The sequence below is a fragment of the Amphibalanus amphitrite genome, unplaced genomic scaffold (assembly GCF_019059575.1).
Source record: "Amphibalanus amphitrite isolate SeventyFive unplaced genomic scaffold, NRLGWU_Aamphi_draft 000703F_arrow, whole genome shotgun sequence".
In the NCBI taxonomy this organism is placed as follows: Eukaryota; Metazoa; Arthropoda; class Thecostraca; order Balanomorpha; family Balanidae; genus Amphibalanus; species Amphibalanus amphitrite.
This window is the reverse complement of record NW_024882197.1, coordinates 84,824-97,545: the sequence shown is the minus strand read 5'-3', so window position 1 is coordinate 97,545 and position 12,722 is coordinate 84,824. Positions and strand designations below refer to the sequence as shown.

Sequence of the window (12,722 nt, the reverse complement as noted above, 5' to 3'; positions counted from 1 at the left end):
TTGCCATGTGCGCTTTGTTATCATGTTGTATAGGGGATAGTAAAATATCAGCAGCCGCAAATGCCATTGCAGTACAGAAAACACAAGTTGTTATTTGATGCTGATTGCTGATAGGCGTGAGTTGTAAATCGGACTTGAAATATTTGACAAAAAGCAAATTAATTATTTTCTCTCTTTTTTCCTTCGAACTGTATACCTACACTGAAGTAAATAAGAAATATGCGGAGACATCTGTGTCTCTATGACTCTGTATCCCGATGTCTATCACTTATCAGTTATTTTAAACTGAACATTTCGACTTTGTTTTTACATTGGTCGCTGATTTGGCAAGGCAAAAACACTTATGAATTGTTTCGGCATTGCTTTCCTGGGCCTGGGAATTCATATGGAGCCTTTCGTATTGCTATGGCCTATGGGGCTGGACCTCATGGCACTAATTGTGACAGTTTACTCCAATGATAATTAAATGCTACATTATGTTGGGTTTCGGCGGCTCGTTTTCACACTTTTGTAGCCTGTAACAAGTTGTAAAATGCACCGTACTGAATTTATTTGTATCAAGTCAACATATAGTACCTTTTATGATTTTCTTGTTGATGTGTAAGCAATTTCTTCCTTAGAAAATATCACAAATGAATGTTAAAATATTAAGCACCATCAAGGTCATTTATCAAAGTTACTTATGTGTTAAGCCTTCCGCTATAGGAAATCCCTACATAAAATAGGTTTTAGGATGGGCGAGCGATTACCCGTTATGTAACGTGAGAGGCGCATGATGCTACGGCGCGGGCCCGGGACCAAGTTTGGGCCGCCGAGGAGCAATCCTCTCAGACATTCGTCATTTCATCCGAGGAGATCAGGGCTTAGCAGTGCGCTTGTGCTGATCAAATCTTCTGCTGAAGAGTAAATCGAATAGTGAAAATGAAAGCTTCAATCATCTCTAATTGGTGGAAAAACTGCTGTTTATCCCGTTCCATCTTTTTTGGACATTTTGTTGTTATTTTCTTCTTGGAGCTCTTGCGGCTCTTCTCGGGTGAAGGCATCCGAGCGCTCATCGAATCACTCAGTTACTCAGACAAAATGTCAAAAGAAATGCCTGTCCCTCCCCGTGTATGACGTCACATTGCCATGAGGTCATACCCAAACCCCTGGATGACGTCGCACGTTGGCAGCGGACAGTCCGTGGCGCGGAAATGTCCCGGACCATCTGTCCGGCCCTCCGAGAGCGGAGACGATCCATTAGACCGGAGTACGGCTCAGACAGGTGCATTGTAAATAGGCAGATCTGCATGTGCTGTGGAGTGGTGGGTTTGCCAGTCTGGAGTTACCATGCTGAGTGCCGCGCACTGCATATCGGAGCGGCTTCCCGAGGTAGGCTATGCGCCGATCAGTTGGTATTGTGGAAGTCCCAGAATGTCATCTGTGGGCCGATGTGAACGAAACTGCAGCGTTCCCCTCGGTCAATCGTCTCTGAGTTGGGTTGTTGCACAAGGGGGCCGTTGAAGCATCAGCATTTCTGTTTTTGAGCAAATGACCCCTTTATTCTGAGAACATGCAGCAAATTGTTGCCTGAAATGATGTTCAATAGTTGGCCTGATTACTCATGAGCCTTAGCTAAAGTATTTAATTTTCATATCTAGCGATTTGTTGAGTTTCGCCCTCTTATATTCCCATCTCTTTGATGTAATAACGACAGAGCCGAGGCACATCATCTCCATGAAAATTGTGATGTCCTGCATTGTTCAGGATAGCAAAAATAATGCTTATTCTCTATCCGATTTGCCGTTTTAGAGCTGCGTTGCTTTTCTTCAAATTTACCGTTTTAGAGCTACGTTGCTTTTCTTCAAATTTGCCGTTTTAGAGCTACGTTGCTTTTTTTCGTTCTTTTTCTTTTCTTTTCTGTTTAGCTCGTTTTGCCCATCAGCAATGAAAATATTTTGACGAAATTTTATCAGAAAAAAACTTTTGGCGAAAGTGGAAAGTAACCTGATTTCCCAGCCTTTGACGAAATAACAAAGATACGATGAAGTTACGCGTCAACCTTGTTATTATAAATGTCAGCATTCAAGTAATTAATTTACAACCAGCATGAGATGCGCATACCTGCCTTTCGAGGACCAATGGTGCGAATGAATACCATGGTCACGTATGTTGTAAGAACAGGAACTGAGAGATTTTCCCCGAAACAGGACGTCATTACCATTAGACCGCAGCTCTGATAATAATACTAATCCGTGGAGCTGGTCCCAGTTCAATGTCAGCAGGACGAAATCGAAAACCTGTCCATTGTTCATCGGGGCAAGCGCTTCCTGTGCAATATTTGTCTTCACGCATTATATTCAGGGACTGCGTAAATAAAATCACATAGACGATAGGCATTTAGCCCTCGCCCTGGCTGGGACGGGGGGGGGGGGGCTCGATGCGATCCTCCCCCTGAGGTTTGTCAAAAATAGCGTAAAAACGCCGGCGCGGCCTATGAGGCAGCCTTTTACATATGACCTGAAAATTTTAGGTTAGAGCGACCTTGGTTCAGGTCACCAGGTCAGAAAAATCGGTATATCGACGCGCCTTGACGTGCTGAACACGGTGGTGTTATTATTTTTTTCGCTGACCTAATCAGTAAGAAGTAAGCAAATAACTGTTGAGCCGTCACGGCATTTTTTACATTTTTACCCCCCAAAGCCCCTAAATATTGACCTAGAGTCACCAAATTTGCTCAATGGCGAGGATTCCGGGGAGGGGCTACCTACCTACCAAATTTTGTGCTTTTAGGTGCCATAGGAGCCAATCCTATACTTAGCATTTTTTTTTTTTACAAAAATTGCTTTCCAATGTAAGGAGGAGCATCTTCAATGAAAGAAGATGAATTGTCAAAGTAATACAGGTATACCAAAACAAGCAGGAAGCCTGTCGGGGTCTTCCGTAACACTTGAGTTAAAATAGAAGATTCTACATAGAAGATAATGCCTACACATTTAACCCGCCCCCTGCTGGGCTATTCAGCCATACGCGCCCTGGGGGAGGCAGATTCTGACCCCCTATCTAACTTCCGAACCAATGGTCGTAGAAAGACGGGAAAAACGGCAATCGAAAGCTCTCAACGAGATGGATCTTAAGAGCTCTTTTTTTGCTAAAGTAGGTAAGAAGTCAGGTCAAGGTCAGGTCAAGGGTACAAAATGCAAGTTTCTACAGTATCGGCCTTGCACCGTAGTTGCCGAAGAACGGACTGAGACTGATTGTCCAAAACGTGTTTGTAAGCTACCAAGACAAGATTCGTTGCATACAGTGTCATGCAAAGGTCAAGGTCAAGGTCAGATCAGGTCAGGTCAGGTCACCACCAAAAACGAAATATAGGAAAGGGCACGTGTGAGTTGTGACACATGTTTTATTAGTCATTTTATTCATATAATTCAATGGGCACAAAGTTCATTGTTAAGGCGTAAACAGGTGTCTATCTGATGCAATTTTTCGCGGCGAATCGAATGGTGCTGTTATTGTTTCCGTACAAGGTCTAGAACTTCCAAACAATTCATTCTTCGAAAATTTTGGGTGTCGTGACGTCATAAAAGTTTGAATAACTCCCACATTTTTGAACTGATTTGTCTATAAATTGGTATGTAGGTGCGCAATGCGCATAGACTACTTCTCTAACATTTATGCCGTTTTTTTTTCTCGATAAACTCAAAATGTTAATTTTAAAATGATTTTTCCAAAAAGTCAGTTTTTTAGAAAAAAAGGGCCAAAATCGAAGAGTTTAAAAAAACCGAGATCATCATTTGATAGACAGAGTAGAATCAGTTATACCTAAGCTTTTTGTTTCATCTTGATTGCTTTAAAAATGAAGATGTTAGCGGCGTTTGAAGTTTAGCAGTTTTTGAAGCGAAATTGGCGTGACATGACGTCACTCAAACGTCATTTTCTCAAACATTTTCCGACGGATTTCACTCAAATTTTAGGAAACATGTTAAATTGATGTATGATAAGGAACTAAAAGTTCGACGTCGCTGGCGTAACGCGTTTACAAGTTTTTGGCAAAAAATGGGAGGGGCAGATTCTGCCCCCCTCCCCCTCCCCCCTCCAGCGGGGCGCGGTTTAACCTCGCTAGCTTCAATAGAAGAGTTTATTATGCATTACCAATGAAACAACGTCTTAAATGAAAATTATAAAATGCACGTAAATGAACTCATAATAACTAACAATAATGGTTTATTTTATACCGATGGTGACACACATACACATCAGCACAACAACGCACATCAGAAGAACTGATATACCTAATGTGTCTTCTGACCGGGGCTATGAAAACAAGCTTTTGATCATACTTTTTAAAAGAAAAACAAGCAGATACCACAATATGATAGGCATGACCATTGTTATAGCTGCTTGCTTTTCGGAAGGCATATGCGATGCCTAAAAAAAAAATCGTAAAATTTAATTTGATTCATGATCTATGATGGTTCTTTTTTAACATGCTCGTGTTCTTTTCAGATTTTCTCACTTTGAGTTGTTATTTAGAAACAAGCAATAGGTATGTTAGTTCGGCGAGGGCATTGTCCGCTTGCCTGAAGATGATCTGAGGCTTACATTTGTAGTTCTCTCTCCAGCTAGAAAATGACGATAAGCTGCTCCAAGCATATGTGGCAAGCACGATAGGCTTGTCATAATGCCGGAAAGAGGAGAATCCCTGCTCTGGCAGCTGATGTGCCATGTAAACATACACACATGTTAAATGTAGTTAGGGACTAGCTATACACTAGCTGTAAGGACTAGCTGTATGCATTGTGCACACCATCATGAACACTGAACAGCTTATGTCTAACGGTAAATATGGGCTAATTAACGAAGCAAACGTGAGATGATATAACGACATAAAGCATCTGCTGATACAGGCTCTCAATTTTAAATATAAGCTATATGACACCGCCTGCTATTTTATCCTTTTCTCACTTTTCTGAGTAAAAACTTTTTACAGATATGCAACACCTCTCACTGCAGCCGTTAGATTATCGCACTGTTCTTCTGTTCATCACTTGCACAAACTTCCTTTCCAGATCGGTAGGAGGACAGACAGTCGGCCCGTGCGCCGACGGGACCCTTGCGGCACGCAGTGGGCTGGCCGGTGGGAGCCGCCCCGTCCAGTCGGCCTCCCCGCGGCTGACTGGTCGCGACGCCGACCGCGGCACCGGCCGTCGATCGCGATTGCATTAATGACTCGTCTGCGCGGGGGATGTGCCCGCCTGAAGAGCTGGCCGTGATGAGCCGCGGGGAGGAGCCAATCTGACTGCTGGCGGAGGGGCGCACCGCCTCGGGGGTCGGGTCAGCCGGCGCCGGCCACCTATAAAGGCCAGGTGGGACGGTTCACCGACATCACTCGCTGCCGCCGAGTGAGCAGCACTGCAGCATCTCCTCTGCGCCATCAGGTGAGTGACACCAGTCAGTCGTCGAGTGCTCAGAGAAAAAGTGACTTGCCTCTTGAGACCGTACTCCTGGAAAAACTTACCTCCCATGGTGATGGGAAATGATGGCAATTTCGTTCATTGCTTTGCATATCTACAAAACAAATGAAAAGAATGAAGCACTTCTTCATTATGCTAATGTTTATAATGCGAAGTGATTTAGTGGTTTAGCAGGTAGCAGAGACACGGCTATGTTGTGATATGTAATGTCAAGAATGTGAGGGTCCTTGGCTATTGTTGCGGCAGCTAGCTTTAAAGGTTCACTTTCGAAATATCTTCAGTCCTACAACACAATCACGCTGGCTTTTAAAAATGCAAAATAAATTGACTTGCTAAGCAAAGACAGCAATCATTGACACTATCATGAACTTATTGCAATAACTGATAGTAGATTCGAAATTCATACCCAAACTGTGCCGAAAGTAGTTACACCTAGCCCGCAAATACGAGTATATACTTACAAGTATGAGATACAGTATTCCAATTTGTTAAGGAAAAGAGAGGAGAAACCCCAGTACGGCACAATCTATCCTCACATGGCAGCGTGCAACGCGCTTCACGACGCGTTTCATCCCTGTGCTTTTCCATGTGTGACATACCCCATTTATATCTTTTCACAATGTTTTGTTCCCAAAGTAGTAATAGCGGATACAATCGTTTGTTTAAATTTGCCGCTGTCACACCTGTTAAAAATAAAAGGCTTTAATTGAAGCGAACTTGTCCTTTAGGTATTCAAATTATTGAACCGTAGCATGAACGAATTTTTTGTGTCGATCATTTTCTTTATCACAAAAGCAAAATTTTATTGGACGAAATATCTCCCCTCCTAAAAGATACATGGCCAATGGATGTAATGTTTGACTTCCAAATAAGTCATAAATAATAAAATAAAATAAATAAGTCAAATAAGAGTTTACCACCCATCTTGCTACGTCCCTTGTTTTGACAAGTGCAAATAACTCAACACTAAATTTAGTGTCGAGCGTCACCTGGCCAAACATGCAACATCGGTCGCACTAGCGGCGACCTTAGGTATAGCCACAATTATCTTGTAACAACTTTTTAACCAACAAACTCTATCTATCATATACTATCATATCCCGGCAGTTGCTGGGGTATTTCGCCACCCACCGTTTGCTGGGGGGGGGGGGCGTTAAACGCCCCCAGCCGATAACTCGAGAACCAATAGGCGCAGCGAAACGCACGAGGCGGCAAACGAAAGAGCGCGACGAGACGCTTCAGATGAGTACTTTAAAGTTGAATTTTGAGGTCACAGGTCGGGTCAAGGTCAGGTCAAACACCTGAAATCGGGCTTTCAGTAGCATGGACTTCAGGACTTCGCAATGGGCGCCTCTCGCCATAAACTCTGTCAAAACGGTGCACAATCCACCCTATAAGGCCTACAAGAGTGTCAGCTCCATATAGGGGTCAGTCAAGCATAGGTCAGGGTCAAGGTCAGGTCAACCGGGTAGGCACATATCCCCGAAAATCAAAACTGATATTCGCAGCCTGTGACACATGTTTTATAGGTAATTTGGGGCGTAGAACACGATGGTGACATTCATTTTATCATATGTGTACGTGTTTGGCTCAAAAAGTTCAATTTAAGAAATTCATGTATCATGGTCGTGAAGTAGTCACGAAAAATTGCCAAGATTCAGTTCAAGATTTTGGAAAATGCGGAACGATAATCAATAATCGAAGATAGCCATTTGATTGATCATGGTATTGGCAGTCTAATGGCGTTTACGGCATGTCTGTATGTCTATTCTGTGATTTTATATGATTTTTTGAACATATGCCGTTTTTGGTCGAAAACTCAGAAATCATGACGTCACTAAAACCTCGATATCTCAAAAATTTTCCGACTGATTTTTTTGAAACTTTGTCACAATAAACTTCAATCAATTCCCTACAGGTACCCAAAATATGGCGCGCCTGCGGCGCGCCGTTTTTATGCTACGGCCCGGCGAAAAAAGTGGGGGCGTTTAACGCCCCCCCCCCAGCAACTCGCGGGATATACTATACTAACAACAAAACTTGCTGGCCAAAAAGTTAACGTACCTACTTCTCTAGGTTGAATGGTGAATCATCATTGGTTAAAAAATTATAATTTTGCCCTCATTATTTCCCTTTTAGCGCAAGAACCTTAGATTATGCATGAAATAGCAATTTCGTAAATTAAAGACAAGCAGTAACAAAGCTTTTCATTGGTCTCGCCGTAGGTACTGTTTTCCCTTCTCTTATCTTACCAAGCAAGACATGTAAAACTAATTTCATGGAGCTCTCAACTTCATTGAGTTCGGGTTCATGAGCAGAGAAAACGTTTCGGTTCAAGTGCAATTCAAAAATAGAAAGTCAACTAACAGCTAATGGTAAGCACATAACGCATCTTAGACATGATATCGATATTTCATGTCGCAACGCAAATTTACATATCAACGCAAATCACGCCAAAAATGGCAGGAGTCAGGAGATCATCCCTCCGCCAAGGAGAGCGCTCTTGGCAAGGCCCTCGGGCTGCGGCTGGGGGCCGCGGCAGACAGGCCGGCCGGCCTTGTCCCGACCGGTTCGCTGTCTATCGTCTGTGCGGCATGGATTACGTCCAGCGGAGACACGACGCAAAAACGCCTCCCGCCGACTGCGTGCGTGATTCATAGGCAATCATAGGTAACGATGGCTGCCAGACGTCGATTTGCGTCAGTTCGAGAGGTTTGGAGAGGTTTTGATGTGAATGAATCGATGCGTCGTTCTAATGGTGCAGCTACAATGCCTGACGTTCGTCAAGCTGCGAAGGGGTGACGGGACAAAAATAGATTCAATGCTGGGACATACCGAAGTCTGGTCAAGGCTTACTGGTGGCCGGCGAGACATGATAAATGAATGCGTCGACGATGTCCCGCGATTGATGCGCACGTTTGGCTTTTTCTGGGTCTGATCAAGGATGTGTCTTTGGTCATGAACTGTAAAACCCCATCAAGTAATAGGCTTCATTGCATCTGGGTAGTAAATACAAATGTTTTTTTTAGCCATATTTGGATTAATTCTTTTGGGGCGTAAAGAATAAGAAGAAATAATTATCGCCTTATTCAAAGGGGCTTCTCCTACAAGCAGCAAAAGTTTCGCAACCAGCTAGTTCGAGTCTTCGGTTTCGAAACCTTGCAGCTGTGAACCCAAGTTAAAGAACACGCACTCTTCAGCTCACGTGAGACTGAAGACACACCCGCCGCATCTGTCTGGGTATCGAGCGTCAGTGTGTCGCGCGGGCGGCCCCGGCCGGGGGCGATCGTAAGTCCAGTCCTTGCTGCCCAGGGTCGGCCAGCGGCAATCAGCCGGAGGGCCAGCCCGCCAGCCGGGGGAGGGTTCACGCCGGTGCAGAAGTGATTGGACTTAGATCGCCCCCGCCGCCGCCCGCGCCTCCCAGTCCAATCACCTCTCACTGGTGTGGCCCTCTCTCCGGCAGGATGCTGGCCGCCCTCTGTCTCTGTTTGCTGGTGACCGCTGCGCGCGCGCAGCTGCAGCAGCTCGATGGCAACTACCTTCCTCCGAATCCCGACGGCGGAGAGAACAACAACCGCTACTGCCCGCCTGCCAAGACCATCACGTCGTATTCCGACCGGCTGGTGGTTGACACCCAGACCCGCGTGGTCTCCCAGCCAGTGGCGGAGTACGTCACGAGTACGGTTATCTCCTCGCAAGTGGTGCCCTCGGTGATCGTGCGCACCTCGGTCTTCCGCAGCACCGTGGTGGTACCCCAGGAGGTGGTGCGGACCAGCAACGTGGTGCGCTACGTGACGCGCACGGTGCAGGTTCCGGGCGCCGTGCGCCAGGTGGTGCGCACTAGCGAGCAGGTGGTTCGCAGCACCGTCATTCGGCAGCTTACCACCACTCTGGAGACCACCCAGCTGCGCACATCGGTCCAGTTCCGCACCCAGACGAGAACCATCTTCGTCACCAGCACGCAGATCGTGCCGCAGGTCAGCGTCTTCACCGAGCGGCGCCCCGTGCCCGGACCCAACGTGGTCGTCACGAGGACCGAGGAGGTGCTGAAAACGCGCGTGGTCTCGCAGCCGTCTGCGCCAGTGGTGTCCACGTTCGTGCAGGAGGAGGTGCGCTTCAGGACGGTGCCGGTGCAAGTGCCCGGTGCCGTGCGCACCTCGACAGTGATTCAGCAGTCGCAGCGGGTGATTCCCGTCGAGTCGGAGGTCGTGGTGCCTCAGGTCAACACCGTCGAGGTTACCTCTGCCCGCCAGTTTGAGCGCACTCTCTACAAGACCTACACTTCGCAGCAGGTGGTGCCTGTACAAGTGGTCAACACCCAGTATGTTGATTCGCGCATTGTGAAGACACAGCAGATCCAGGTGACCAACACAGATATCCGCGTCAACACCAACTTCGTGACCGTCACAGAGCCGGCCAGGGAGGTCGTCAGCGTCGTGTACAGGACCGACGTGAACGTCGTCACCCAGCCCGGCAATGTGATCCCGGTGGTACGCACGCAGACCGTGGAACAGATCGTCAACCGAGAGGTGCTTTCCACCAGGGTGATTCCCAACGTCGTCGTGCGCACCAAGTTCATCGACCTGCCTTGCAAGAGCCGTGGCGGCGGAGGCTACGGCAGGAGCCATGGTGGATATGGCGGATACGGGAGGTCATACGGGCGCAGATATTAGAGTATCATCGATTTTATGAGTCTGGCAATGAATTGCACCGGCTGCCGTGCCTAGTTTGGGGGCTGAAAACAGACATAATCAGGTAACCTTTCAAATTACTGTGCGCTTGGACGTGCCAAATTCAGCGCGTCTATTGCGAGTATTGAGTCGCAATCCGAACATGAATTTAGGCGCTAGCAAAACATGGGGACCGTAATCATTGTTCAAGTCGATGGTGCATGCGAATGCTCAATGTGTTAATAAACGTATACATTGGTAACGACATTACATCTATTTAGCTGCTGGTGATTGATCAACTTTTGCTTGAAAAACACCACCAATACGGTAAGTAACTCTGAGGGAATCAGCAAACTGCTCTTTTTTATTGCGTTTTCTCGTCCTTACTTGTAAATGTCTAGTCACGTCATGCAAATGACGTGAAGTTCATTCAACATTGTGTTAAATATGCACACTCAAAGTGTTACTTCTCCTTCCTCTTGTGATGACGGCCTGACCTTTTCAGGATGCGGGCCATCTTCCTGTCTGCTGCCTTGTTGGCTGTGTCTGTGGCCACGCCGCAGTACTACAACAACAACCGGGGCTCCAGTTCCAGCGGGCTGCTGAACCTCTTCAGCAGCAACGACGGCGGCTGCAACCCCGCCACCGGTGCCGGCTGCGGCGGAAGCAATGACCGCAACGTGGGAAACACGTTCGTCAGCGGCGGCAACGCCAACTGTCCGCAGGACCGTGTGGTCACGGTGCCGCGGGTGAGCACCTCCATCCAGCAGATCGTCCGCACCGTCCAGGTGCCGCAGGTCAACACCCAGGTGGTGACTCAGACCACGCTGGTGCCCTCGTTCGTCACCAGCACGGTGGTGAGCACCGACATCGGCACGCGTGTGGAGTACCTGACCCGGACGGAGACCAACGTTGACACCCAGCAGGTGGTCTCCACGGTGCGCCTTCCGGACCAGGTCAACGAGGTGACCCAGACCGTGTACCGCACCGAGCTCGGCACCGAGTACAACACGCAGACCCAGTACGTGACGCGCCAGGATGTGCGCACCAGCGTCAGCGTCGTCAACACGCAGGTTCAGGTGCCGACGGTGGTGCAGGTGCCGCGGCTGCAGGTTAGCACCCAAGTGGTGCCGGTGCCCGGACCTGCCCAGACCCAGCTGCGCACGGTCTACAACACCCGCGAGATCACCAGCTACTACCAGGTTCCAGCGGAGACCATCGTCAAGACCAGTATCCAATACAGGGTAAGTTTATTTGAAGAGATCTGTGTGAAACCATGAATATTGTGAGGCAAAAAGGTGAAGCATTAAATTATCTAGAGCGTAAAGCTGGCAAAGCAGCTTTGTCCTCAATCGTAGTCAAAGAGAACATCTCACTGTAGGCTTTCCAAGTCCCGTTGATTGTTATCACTAATGGCTATTGCCTCCTGTTCACAGACGGAGGTGGTGTCTCAGCCGGTCCGCCAGCCGGACACCTACGTCACCGTGACCAGTGTCAACGTGGTACCCGTCACTTCGATCGTCTACCGGACGCGCGTGGTGCCGCAGTACGTCACCAACACCAAGAACGTCGCCAACACTGTGACACGCACCTCGGTCACCACTCAGCTGGTGCCTGTCCGCAGCACCATCGTCCAGAACGTGGTCAACACGCGCTTCGTCACCGACTACGTCACCGACACGCAGCGGGTGGTGCGCACCGAGGTGAAACAAGTGTACAGCACGGTGCGCGTGCCGTCGCAGCCGCGCGTGGTGTACCGCACAGAGGTGGTGCAGGTGGCCAGCACGGTGCGTGGCGCCGACACCTACAACACCCAGATCGTGACGGTGCCCGTGCAGCGTGAGGTGTACAACACGCGGATTGTGGACCAGGTGCAGAACCAGGAGCGCGTGGTCACGCAGAAACGCGGCGGCGGATACTGCGGCGGCGGCGGCGGCGGACACGCAAAGGGGTACGGCGGATACCACAGATATTGAGCGGGGCAAACGTGCTGCACTTTACCATCAGGGGACAGCGATTTTGAAACACGGGGCCTGTTGAAAATTAGAAGTATGTCCAAACCTAGACCGTATGTTTTCAGAAATGCTCAATTATGTTGAGTGGTGGAGATGCATAAACGTATCAGTTATTTGAACAAGTGTAATACAGACGATAACTCAATGGATGTCTTTTAAAATGCATTTACCTGTATTTTAGGTATTTTATACATACATTTAAGCCTGTCAATCTTATGGTAAAATCAATGTCTTAAAAAGTCATCGAGTCATGAAGGAATGAGAAACAGGCAACAGGGCACGCAGTCCAAAGTCTCCCTTACAAATAATGCCAGCCAACAAGGCCGTCAGTCAAGTCCTATACTTTCAATCAGCATCAATGCGTACTACACTCCACATACCATTCTACATGCCATCGACTAAAGTGAATGATGCATCGAAAGAAGTAAACAAATATTAGCGACCAAATTCACATTTACCGTTAGTGGACATCATCCGAAACACTGTCTCCTAATTGGCTGTAACATTTACGGTGATAAGGTATGTTTAGGTAATAATTATTCTACAAAACACTGACTGGTATGGTGTGGCAATTTGCTAAC

At 47.6% G+C, this 12,722-nt stretch overlaps 1 protein-coding gene across 6 annotated transcripts in view; it reads left to right on the top strand.

The window, feature by feature from the left end:
• The window catches only part of LOC122364852, a 47,868-nt gene extending 35,582 nt beyond the window's left edge, over positions 1-12,286 (top strand). For 4 of the 6 annotated variants that reach the window (XM_043335626.1, XM_043335627.1, XM_043335624.1 and 1 more), the window contains 3 exons: positions 5,052-5,420; positions 10,632-11,370; positions 11,563-12,286. In XM_043335626.1, coding sequence (XP_043191561.1) covers positions 10,633-11,370; positions 11,563-12,102 — 1,278 coding nt within the window. In that variant the 5' untranslated portion in view covers positions 5,052-5,420; position 10,632 and the 3' untranslated portion in view covers positions 12,103-12,286. Of the gene's footprint in view, positions 1-5,051; positions 5,421-8,919; positions 10,394-10,631; positions 11,371-11,562 lie in introns of those variants that run through there. The other 2 variants (XM_043335628.1, XM_043335629.1) reach the window with 1 other exon arrangement.
• Positions 12,287-12,722: the final 436 nt, after the last annotated feature.